Here is a 12,309-nt window from a genome sequence, read left to right as displayed (position 1 = left end):
ATGCCTGCATCATGATGTTATATCTCGAAAAAAGTACGATTAATGATGCGTAAACATATCTGATTGGCTTTCCCCTTTTGTTTTTCCTCCCCACTACTCTTTCCATCTTGGATTGGTAAAGGCAGCACGCCCAAAATTTTTGTTACACTGGTCCTCAAGAAACTGGCATAAACACTAAAATTTCATGGTTCATGAATTTTCATTGTACTTCAGTTTTATATGTGCTGAGTTGTTTAAATGGGAGGTGTAGGTTAAGTGTGGGTGTCAGAGTATTATGAGAAGGTATGTAGCGTGTATTAAGATAAATTTTATTTAAAGAAGCATATGTGAGGTGTATTAAGTATGTGAAACGTATTCAACAATATGTGATCGAGGTGCTTCTCTAAAAAAAAACACTTTTACAACCCAAAGCATATATAATTTTTCTGTCAAATGTATCATAGTTCTTGAAAAAAAACACTTACACTATGTTTGGATGAGAGAAATAAACTTGAAATTTTGGTAAAAGTCATAATTTATAAATTGATGACATGCATCAATTCCCTTGTTTGGATTCATAAACATGAGAATTTAGAATTTCTGTGTGAAAAAAACTAAAAATTTGGGACCTCCATTCTTAAGTTGAAATTCTATGTAAACATGTGTTATTTCTAAATTTCTGTGAGTAAGAGTTTAAAAATAACAAATTTCGTATTCAAATTTTATAGTTAAATTAAATAAACAAGAAAACTTACAAATTCTAAAAAATAAAATTCCGTTGTTCTAATTTCTATTATCTCAAAATTCTTTAATAATCTATAATTTTCTCATCCAATCAGAAGGAAAGAGGTCCTCTTCGGATCTCTTCCACTAAAGACACCGGATCAAGTGATCCGAGCTTTTGAAATTTCATTCAACGGCCAAAAATTATTATAGTTTTTAAGTGATCAAAACATGTGGACCGTTGAATGAAATTTCAAAAATCCGGATCACTTAATTCGGTAGCTTTTGTGAAAGAGATCTGAAGAGGATTTCTTTCCCAATCAGACCATTCCAAAACCAATTCTTAACAAACAGCAAGTCAACGTCAAGGAGCACAGTTATAACAAAATTTTAATTTAATTGGGGTGACAAATTTCTTTTGTAGGCACTGGGTAGAACAGAAAGGTCTTTTGCTTAGGACAACGTACTATCAACGAGATAATTTGATCGTAGGAAATTTTATTTTTGAATTTTAGCTCAATTAATACTTGATATATATAAATTAAAAATTTGTGAAGATTGATCTCTAAATTATTATAATGTAGCCGCTTAGTATGAGATAATTTGATTGGAGCAAATTTGATCTTTGAATTTTAGCTCAATTGATACTTGATATATAAATTAAAAATTTGTGAGGATTGATCTCTCAACTATTATAATGTAACCGCTTAGTATTACGTTCTGGCGCTATTCTTTTTCACTTGTACCTAAGAAGTCTTAGATTCGATTCTAATTAAATACGAATTTGAACAACATTATTACTTGTTCATCATTTCCTTTAGTGAAGATAACATCGTTTGTTTAAAAAAACAATTATAACGTAGAATAATAGTCTTTTTGACTAACTCCATCCTTTATTTAAAATAAAAAAATTTCAAAAGACAAAAATAAATGAAGTTCAAACGAAGTTAATTAAAAAAATCATTATTTCACATTATAACAATTCCAAGAATTTACAATCAAAACTCTATTGGGCCACAATTGAGCACATTTACTCATATTTCTCTGCTGTCTAACAATAATAGCGTTAAATTATTAATTTATTTCTCCCTCTGGTTGCTTCATTTGAATGGAAATTCTGTGCCTGACCAAACTGAGTCACATTGCCACGGTTGTTGACTTGGAACAAAAGAGACTGGAAATTCTGCATTACCCCACCAAGCTCTTCACCTTGTTTCTTCTTAAAGACTCGGTCTTTATTCGTTTGCTTCCATTTTTACCCTTTTTATGCTTAATTGGCTCACAAAAACCACAGGCATAACAAAGTCAGAGCCCTTTTGTTCATCATTTTCTGGAATACTGGAGAGAGAGAGAGAGAGAGAGAGAGAGGAGAGGGGGGAGAGAGCCCTTTTGTTCATCATTTTAGTGGTTGAAGCTTGGAGGAGGTAGAATCCAAGAGGAAGAGGGAAAGGAAGAAGAAGATGGGGATTTGTTGGGGTTCTCCAGTTAGAAACCCTACACCGGTAACTACTGGTGATCTCAGTACAGGTACAGCCCACAATTAAATTTGGATTTTTTGTTGATTTCATTAACTTTTCAACTTTGGATTTGGGTTTTTGTTGTATTTGATTTGTTGTTACTAGTTTTTGAGAATTGCCCATCCTTAATTGTGCTGCAAATTATGTTTCTGAACTGGTTCATTGACCAGTAAATGCTAAGGGGACTCTCAAAATGGGATTCTTCGTGAATTCTTTCTCACCTCACAATGTAACGTTAATTTCTGCGTCAATATTATAAAACATTATGCCAAAAACATGAAATGTCGGAGAGGCCCGGTTTTGAGAGAGTCTCCTTGGTATTTCTCATTATTAAATCATGAATATTGTGGCTATTGGATTTCTAGGAACGTTGATGTTCTTGTAACTTGCTGCATGTCAAATGGGAAATTTTTTTTCCATGTGTTTTTCATTTTAAGTGTGATTTTCTGACTCTGTGCTGCTTCTTCAGTGATCAGCAACATATCTCAGACAACCAGTAATAACACATCTTCAGGGGCGAGTACTGTATCCCGGAATAGCCAGTTCTCCGCGGCAAGCGGTGACGAGGCCAGTGCACATGGGCAGATCTTGCCCACCCCAAACTTGAGGATCTTCAGTTACTTGGAGTTGAAGGCTGCAACCAGAAACTTCAGATCAGATACAGTGCTTGGGGAAGGAGGTTTTGGGATGGTCTTCAAAGGCTGGCTTGATGACAAGGCGCCGGCCAAGTCAGGAAAATCAACAGTCATTGCCGTGAAAAAATTGAGTTCCGAGAGCTTGCAAGGGTTTGAGGAATGGCAGGTAAATTAACTGCACTTGAGGAAATGATTATAATTGGTGATGTTTAATTGTTTCGTATTAGCACTTTAACTTGTTCAAGCAAATGAGATCATAAGAGTTGCAGCTCTGATTAGATATGTTAATAAAAAATGGAAGGTGAGATACTAATCCTTTACCAAAATTAAACTGTAAATAAATATTTTCGTTGTGTCAAACACTGGTATCCACTGCTCGTGTAGGAGGGCAGAGTTTCGATTGGTTAATGTAGCTGGTGCCCTGAGTCCACAACAATTTAAGGGAGATATAGAGTTCTGCAGATGATAAAACAATTCCATGATATACAATTTCTTCAAATTTGGTTTGGTGATATTGTGGATTCTAGTTTGAATTAAAAAAGGGCCAACTCGAGTGAGTTCTTTTCCCCAAATCCCTCAACTCAAGCCATAATCTCTCTCTAGCATTCCTGGCGTGCATGGCGCACACACCTAAATCCATACATTTTCAAGGATATCTGGCCTGTTTTATCAGTCTTTTGGAACCATAAAGTTTATAAGCAGTGCCTCAAGTCAATTTAGTTAGGGCGACTATCTCATCCTAATCTGGTTCTTTGCTGGTGCAGTCAGAGGTTAATTTCTTAGGGCGACTGTCTCATCCTAATCTTGTTAAGTTATTCGGATACTGTTGGGAGGATAAAGAGCTGCTGCTTGTGTACGAGTTCATGCCAAAGGGTAGCTTGGAAAACCATCTATTTGGAAGTAAGGATAAATAAGTTTCCACATTACTAGTTATACATGCAAGCATTTTCCTATGTGCAGGCAATGCTGTTTACAAATATAGCAAGTTCATTCTTCACCTTACACTTCATGTTCTCAACTTTTGCAGGGGGATCGGCTGTTCAGCCACTTCCATGGGATATACGGCTTAAAGTTGCAATAGGAGCTGCTCGAGGCCTGGAATTCTTACATACATCAGAGAAGCAAGTTATCTATAGAGATTTCAAAGCTTCAAATATACTTCTGGACGCGGTAAAATTCTATTTGACTATTGAACAGTTATCAAGAACTAAGCTAAGAAAGGCTCATACGTTTTATTTTCTCACCATATATTCAACCCTTACCCATTCCATATACTCATTATTATCCACCAAACTGTTGTGAATAGAATCATGTCTATTTAAAATATGCACGCTGTCACAGAACCAAAAAAAATAAAAACTAAAACAACGTTACTCTTAGGCTTTAGGTCAATTGATTGACTCAGGAGGTTGGATTTGGGGGTAGGTTTTAAGTGTGAATTTTAGTAAGAAAACAAATACTCATTGAAATAAAAAATTTCAAAAGCTGTTGGTCAAAAAAAAGAAGAAAAATTTGACTTATTTTTAACTTTTGGTTGTACTGCAGTCGTATACTGCCAAGATATCCGACTTTGGCTTGGCAAAAATGGGTCCTTCAGCTAGTCAGTCGCACGTGACAACACGGGTTATGGGTACATATGGTTATGCTGCTCCTGAGTATGTTGCCACAGGTAATTCTACGTAACTTATGGAACTTGCATTAATTGGTGTTAAGGTTCAACATTTTGACGTTAGTTTGGCATAAGTATTAGGCCAATTACAAAATTCAAGTTCTTGCCATGACATTCCTCATTTCATGTTAAATTTAACAGGGCATCTGTATGTGAAGAGCGACGTGTATGGTTTTGGTGTTGTTTTGATTGAGATATTGACAGGCTTGAGGGCCCTTGATACAACTCGTCCAGCTGGAAAACACAATTTAGTAGACTGGATAAAACCATTTCTTTCAGACAAAAGAAAATTGAAAAGCATTATGGACCCTCGCCTGGAGGGAAGATATCCTTCCAAAGCCGCATTTCGAATTTCTCACCTTGCACTAAATTGCATCGAATCTGAACACAGAAACAGGCCATCAATGAAAGATGTCGTGGAGCAATTGGAACGGATTGAATCTGTCAAAGAACTTACAAGGGAGCCTAGGCCTCGTTCTACTCATCCTATGGCTCATCGACAAGGACAGAAGCCTTTGCATCATCACTCTCCACTTCACCCCAGGCAAGATGGATTTCAAAGCTACCAACAGTCACCCCAGGCTCGAGTGAGGTAACTCTAGTACGACTGCTGTCAGGAAATATCGTGTCAAAAAGTTTCAATTGATTCATTTACGTATCTCCTGGGAGTTTAGATTATGTTTATTTTGTGTTAAACTGGCTACGTTACGTGAACAGTGAAACTGTAATTATTGTGTAGCTTCGGTGATTGAGCTTCAAAACTTGTTACAAGAGTCATTAGTTGTAGTTTTCTGGAAGGGAAATTTGCTCTTCCATTTTGTTGTCAAAGTTTAAAGATTCAAGGGCAAATATTTTATTGTCAGTTTACCTTCTGTTTTTTGTAATTTAACAATTCTACACTCTTAATATCAAAAGCTGAAGAAATTCTTTGAGCGTTGTTAGCTCAGCAAGGAATTAAGTTATAGGAGTGATGTTTACACTAATGCATTTTATACTAGTTGTTACCTCGGTAGGGAATTAATTTATAATGGTGATGTTTACACTAATGCATTTTATACTAGTTGTTAGTAGAATCTTATTTGAGTTATAAATTTAAAATAAGCGTAACCGTTATCAGTAGTTCAGAACAACAATCTAACAACATAACATTTTCGTACGAGCCGAGCTGCTTCGGAATGTAGAACGGGCCGACCTGACACAATTTTCGCACGAGTACAGCCCGTCTTAAAGTCGTCCACTTACAAAACTCAAGGGCATAGCAAAGTCTAAGACCCCCTTTTTTTTTCCATTGTTTCTTGGATAGTGGAGAGAGAAGACCCCTTTAGTGGTTGAAGCTCGAAGTAGATAGAATCCAAGAGGTAGAGGAAGAGGACTAAGAAAAAGACGGGGATTTGCTGGGGTTCTGCCAAACTCCAATAACTAGTGTGAGAGCTTGCACAAGGGTTTGAGGAATGACAAGCCAATTAAAATAAGCATAAACGCGATGGGACAAAGTGTAATTTATCCAAATTTATTTCACACTTAAAGTAAAGACATTTCTTATTCATAATACAGAGTGTACAGCGGGCCGAGCCGACATGAATCTAGTACGAGTATAGCTCTTCTAAAATGTGTCATGCACGGAACACAAGTGAGTCACTGTCTAAATGAATTTCCCTTCTCACTTTAGAATTTAGACTAGACAGTAATGATTTTCGACTATATCTAAAACACAATCATGTTGTTAAATTTTGTATTCATCCACTAGCAGAGCCAAGGTAGGGGCCATGGATGCAATTGACCCGAACAATCTCATTTTCCCTTACTAATTATATCACTCTCGACCCTAAATATATTTTACAAAAAACAGAAAGATTCATGTACGGTTGAAATTTTCTTCTTTGTCATTAAAGTTTGCATCAAATATTGAAGTGTGACTAGGATCAAGATAGACACCTATATGTAAAATGAGCATTCGATTAATTTATTAAGGGTTCTTAGTGGAAAACATAATTTAGTAGACTGAACAAAATCATTTCTTTCAAACAAAAGAAAATTGAGAAACATTAGACAATCTTCAAATGAGATGTCAAATTTTAAACATAAAATTTAAATTTGAAGACTTATGTGGAACCTTTATTTATTTATTTATTTTTTAAAATTTTGTTCTCCACCTGATATGTCAAATTTAAACTATTATTTATTTTATAATTGTAATGAGTATTTTTAGAACAGTCACTTAGTCCTACGGTTTAGTGGTATTCTTTTCCACTTGTAAGTGAGAAGTTCTAGATACGATTCTCACCAAATGCGAATTTGAACTATATTATTGCTAGCCAATTGTGAGACTAAAATCACTCCCTCCTCATTAGTGTGATAATATGGTTTGTTAAAAAAAAAAAAAAAAAAAAATTTTAGAACCAAAAATAATAATAAAAATACAAAAAAGCGTTTATTAATACTAAAAATAGATTTGAAGCAACCATCTTTGATGTCAATTCAAGTCATGCCACGTAAGAATTGACATTTCGGTTGAAAAACACTCAAGTTGTCCATTTTTACTATTATTGTTGATGTGGATATTTGAACTCATTCTTTAGAGATGCTCTTATGGATCCTGTGTGGTGGGAAGATGTCCTTCCAAAACCACATTCCGAATTTCTCATCTTGCTCTAAATTGCATGGAATATGAGCACATAAACTGGCCATCAACGAAAGATGTCGTGGAGACATTATTGAGTATGTGTTTGGATCTAAATTTACACCATTGGCCCGTGCAATTAAGGCCGTTGAGTGAGCATAGCTCTCAATCATCGGATGGAAAAGTGGAGATAATTTTTGTCATTATTAAAGGATAATATTATTGTTTTTATTATAATAATTATCTTTTAATATGAATTATCCTAGCATCTTTTTCAACCAGATAAATAGGGTGCGAATTATATCCCAAAGCAAGTGGTACAGTTTAAATTGAGTTGGATGTGTGTGGACGTGTGAATTGGATATGCTGCAAGATGATATTAAAGATGATGGCTTTGGATGATGACGAAACAAGCCTAGAAAAGCTAGGTTTTTTGGTGGTGGTATAATGATGATCTAGGAAACCTAGGTAGGCTAGGCTTTTCTTGTTTTTTGCATGGTGATGGAAATATAAATTTCAGCTGAAGGTTTTTTTATTGAGATTAGAAGCCTAGGTGGGTTAGGTTTCTGATGTGGTGTGGTAAAATCTAGATAGGCTGTTGCTTATCTAATTGACGAGTTTGAAAAGTCAAGGAACAAAATCAATTTGAAGGATATCCTTCAGTTCCACAAATTAGGATTGCAGTGGGACTCTACAAAATTATCTAGCCGCGCCACACAACATTTGCCTATAAATACAAGACTTGGTGCAACGGAAGGGGGGACCTCTAATTCAACACACAACTGCCCTGCGCAAACCTCTTAGACACTTTGAGATTTTTTTATTTTCTTTTTCTGCCAACACACCTTCAGTTTGGATAAATAGCATTGTAAAGGCAACCGACGAACACCTTCAGTTTGGATAAACAACACTGTTGCCGTATAATCAGCCGACCGCGAAGCACCTTCAGTTTGGATAAATAGCATTGCGTCGAGGCCGATTGGTTACCTATCCAAGTCTCGGTCGAGAAGGATTTTCGAATCCTTATTGGTAGATGTCATCTCATTAGCCTTCTCGGCAAAGTAAGGTGTTACCAGGTTACTAAATTCGGCACCGTGAGAGCCGAATTTGATATTGAACTTCACAGAACTAACAGTCTTGTCTTCAGGCTCGAGAACTAAAAGGCCGAGATTTGTTCCTTCCTCAGCCGCAATCGCAAGATCAAGAAGTCAGCAGCACACTCAATGCAACATCAACAAATTTTACTCCTCGGCCGAGCTCAGCCGATGAGTTAGTATGCCCCGCATTCAACCAAATGACGTAGTTAGCTTATTAGTTACTCGGTCTGCGCGCCATGTAAGCTTTGTAATTTTTAAGGTCAACATTTTGGCACGCCTGGTGGGACCCAGTGCTAAAACTATGAAGTTCATATGATATATCAAGATTCCAATTCGACTCCACGTAGCCGATTATACGAGCTCCTAGAGGAATTGAAAAAACATGATGAGGAACGAAAAAGATCTTTGGAAGTGGAAAGAGTTCTTCGCGGCCATAGAGAGATGCAAAAGTCATTCGCTTACATGTTGAGAATAAAAGCTCTTGTTACCCTGCAAGAGCAATGGGTAAATGAAGACAGGGCTCGATTTAATGGCTGGCTAGATGGAGAATATTTTCCTTACGTTTTCGACTACAAATCGATTCCATTTAAGGAATGGTTGGTTGAAAAGACCGGGGGAGGGGGGCAATTTTCCGCTCCCGCCGTAATCAGACATCGGTCTAAGAAAATTGTTAATTTGGCCGAAGAACAAAGGCCACTTATTTTTTAGATCGAGACTGAAAGTGTGGTAGGCCTAGAACAAAATGTTCAAGTTTCTGAGCCAAAAATTGACTCAGAAAATAATTTGTCAGAGGAGTGTTCCAATGACGAACAAGACCAATACACGACTTCAGACCATAAAACCACATCAATTGATATGGTAATTGGAGACATGGTTTTAGATGCCGAAACTACACCAATTGACATGGTTATTGGTGATAAAGCCGATATGGAGAAATCTTGTTCGGCTAAGTTTTTCGAGTTAAAAGCTGAAATTGGCGAAATTATGCCTGGGGGGCATAATAATTGTTTATCACATTCGGCAACCGATGATAAAAAATCTTTCGTCAAGCCAAACATATTTGGAGATGATCTGTTATTCGGCTTTGAAAAATCTCAAAGTGAAAGTTTGATGTAAAAAGGTCTCGGCTTGGAATAAAGCATTGTTGGCCTCATCCTGATTATGATTCAGCTGTTTTCATTTTCTTTTGCTAAAAAAAAAAAAAAAAAGGAGAATCAGGTATTTTCTTAATAAAATAAGAGGGCAACGTGCAGTACGAACGGTTAAGCATATATGCAACATATATTTGTACTGCAAGTCAGCATGCAGTTGCATTTGTTGTTCATTACGGCCAGTTTTTTGTCTCGGCCGAGGACCTTGTCATCAGCAAGTGGTTCCACTCGGTGGCATTTGTCAAGAGAAGAATTAGGCCACTTTTCTTTTCTTTTGCTAATATATATATATATGCCTGGTGCAGTGTGCAATTTGTTTGAAATGTCAAACCAACATCATTATAGCCTTGGTGTTAAAGTCAGCCTACATTAGGCTACTTATATATATATATATATATATATATATATATATATATATATATATATATATATATATATATATATATGGGGCGGAACTAACAACAGGCGGCAAAGCCGGCCATAGAATATAAAGTGCGGAAGTAAAACATAAAATAGCAACAGGAGGCATAGCCATCCATAGAATTTAAAGTGCAGAAATAAAACATATAAAAACAGAGTAGCATATCAAAATAATGAATTAAACGTAATGATGCAAATATATTTGGAAAATAAGTTTTATTGAAAACTTACTGCAATGCAGATAACAAACAGGTATTGCCTAATGGCAGATGAAACAAGTAAACAAAGAGATGGAGCTCGCAGACATCCTGAATAATATGTATGTATTACAAGTGTTTGAATAATCTCAGAGAGATATGGTTGAACTGAGTGTTTGAAGTTAAAAACTTATTCGTCTTCTGAAGATGAATCCTCGTTATATAGAGCGAGGAGGTTGAATGAGACTTGGCCAAATGATCCGGGAATCCTGCTGTCTGCTAAAGCTGGGTGAAAGAATAGTGAAGATGCTTTGATTCTTTTACAAAAGTTAAATGAATAGTGACCTTTTTGTTTTTCACTATTGTGAATAGTGACTTTTTTGTTTTCACTATTGTGAATAGTGACTTTTTTGTTTTTCACTATTGAAGAATAATGCTTTGTCTTTTGCGGAAGAGATGAAAACAGCTACTGCTGATGATGTTGCTGGGCTGACACAATCACATGGGCAAATATTGCTTTTCAGATATCAAATGGGTCCTGGGCATCTTGAAAATCTGCTTGATCAGCCCATTTGGCGGGAAGCTGAGACGAGGCATCAGAATTATCTGAATCTGAGTCTGATCCTTTTTTCTTTTGCAGCAAAGCTGCTTCCGCCATTAGCAGCTGAGCCATATCCAGCAGTTGGGTAGTTTTTTCTTTCTTTGAGCTGGAGGACTTTGCTGACTTGGAAATTCCTTTGAGAGAGGAAGATGGACTAATGTCTGATAAGGACTGAACTGGTTCCTGAGCTTTTGATAATTCAGGAAATTGCTGATTTTCTGACAAAGCATGTGAGGACGAAGTTGAAGCTTTGATTGGCAGTGCCTGAGAAGATGCCTGGGGAAATTCCACTTTTACAAGATCAATAATTTTTTGGTGGTTGAATTTATCCCACCATTTTACCCATCGGGTTCTGTAAAGACCACTAGTGTCCACTTCAAAGTTCCATTTGAGAATCCATGGGATCTTGTACTTGGCCATGAGCAGTGAAAAAATAGTAACTCTGTTGTCGAAACGACTTCTGTCAAAACTGGGCTGGAAGTTGTTTGTGAGTACATGACGAAGGTCATCTGGAATGATGGAAGAGCTTGGGCCATGGGAAGCCCACCAATCTGGAAACCATGCAGGAAACCGCAATCTGAAATTCTTATCAAAAGTTATGAACCATGAATGACTAAAGTCTTCTGTCTGGTGGAGAAAAATGTTGGTCCATGCTTGGATATAATCATAGTAATTGTAATGATTGTTTGGGATGAGAACATGCTGGGTATGAAGGGGTTTTGTGTGAAAAAGGGGAATTCCCCATTCGAGTTCGGTAAGGAATTTTCCAATATGGAGTGAATGATACAATATTTTGTTTTGGTGAGTGGTACTGTAAATTGGCTTAATAGCAATGCTTTCTGTTTCTGAAAGGATAGCCTGGTAATATTTTAGGCTTTTATAGGATTCAGTTGGTAAGAAATGAAAATTTGGTGGAAGGAGTAATTTGGCAATGCGCTCTGGGGGTTGGTTTTTGTCAATATGAAGAAGAATGCTAAAAAGCTTTTCAGAATGAGGGTTCTGGACATATGGTGATGTTTTAGCATAGCTAGGTGTTTTTGGTTGTGAGGGAGCTGGAGAACGAACTGATGAGTAAGGATCATAAGGGGTGGCTAAGGCCGTTTGGTAATTTGGTCGGATATTTCCTACTGTTGATCCTAAGGGAGTAAATCTGTTTGTAATGGCGAGGGCCGATGAAGAGTCGGGAATAGACTCTTGTTTTACTGGTGCTGGGGTTTGGGTAAGGGTGGCTGGGAGCCTTCGTTGCTGAGTAGGATTAGTACTCATTCTTCCCCTGCAAAAATTCTCTGGTTAGAAAATCTGGTATGCAATTCTGGCTGCCTTTAATGTATTCAATATCAAAATAAAAAATACTTAATATGGCTTGCCAGCGTGCAAAAATCTGTTTTGATGCAATATTTTGAACATTTTTTTGTAAAACATGTTTGGCAGATTTGCAATCAACACGAACTAAAAATTTTTGATTTAATAAATCATCTTGGAATTTGCTAATACATAATACAATAGATAAAATCTCTTTTTTAATAGTACTATAGTTGCTTTGAGCTGGATTCCAAACTCCTGAATGGAAACGAACAATTTGTTCAGGAGCTTCGGAAGAAATTTTCTGTTTAAGGATACCTCTATAACCGATTTCAGATGCGTCGGTTTCGACTATTTTGAGAGAGCCGGGAGTTGGAATGCCAAGGCAAGGCAAAGTC

General features: G+C 36.7%; 2 protein-coding genes across 2 annotated transcripts; one reads left to right on the top strand and one right to left on the bottom strand.

Moving 5' to 3' along the window:
• Positions 1-1,799: 1,799 nt before the first annotated feature.
• LOC137729116 (putative serine/threonine-protein kinase PIX13) lies at positions 1,800-5,477 on the top strand. Its single transcript, XM_068467947.2, has 6 exons — positions 1,800-2,229; positions 2,689-3,020; positions 3,619-3,754; positions 3,882-4,024; positions 4,400-4,523; positions 4,665-5,477. The coding sequence occupies exons 1-6, from the start codon at positions 2,163-2,165 to the stop codon at positions 5,117-5,119; spliced, it is 1,257 nt and encodes a 418-aa protein (XP_068324048.2). The 5' UTR covers positions 1,800-2,162; the 3' UTR covers positions 5,120-5,477.
• A 4,800-nt stretch (positions 5,478-10,277) lies between these two features.
• On the bottom strand, positions 10,278-11,875 carry LOC148693647 (uncharacterized). Its single transcript, XM_088678075.1, has 2 exons — positions 10,415-11,875; positions 10,278-10,353 (listed from the first exon to the last, which is right to left on the bottom strand). Exon 1 carries the CDS (start codon positions 11,873-11,875, stop codon positions 10,529-10,531), a length of 1,347 nt encoding a protein of 448 aa, XP_088534201.1. The 3' UTR covers positions 10,278-10,353; positions 10,415-10,528.
• Between the last annotated feature and the right edge of the window lie 434 nt (positions 11,876-12,309).

This window comes from Pyrus communis, chromosome 10 (assembly GCF_041283825.1).
Source record: "Pyrus communis isolate YQ-2024b chromosome 10, ASM4128382v1, whole genome shotgun sequence".
NCBI classification, from domain to species: Eukaryota; Viridiplantae; Streptophyta; class Magnoliopsida; order Rosales; family Rosaceae; genus Pyrus; species Pyrus communis.
Note: the sequence above shows the minus strand (reverse complement) of the source record. Positions and strands in the feature narration are given on the sequence as shown.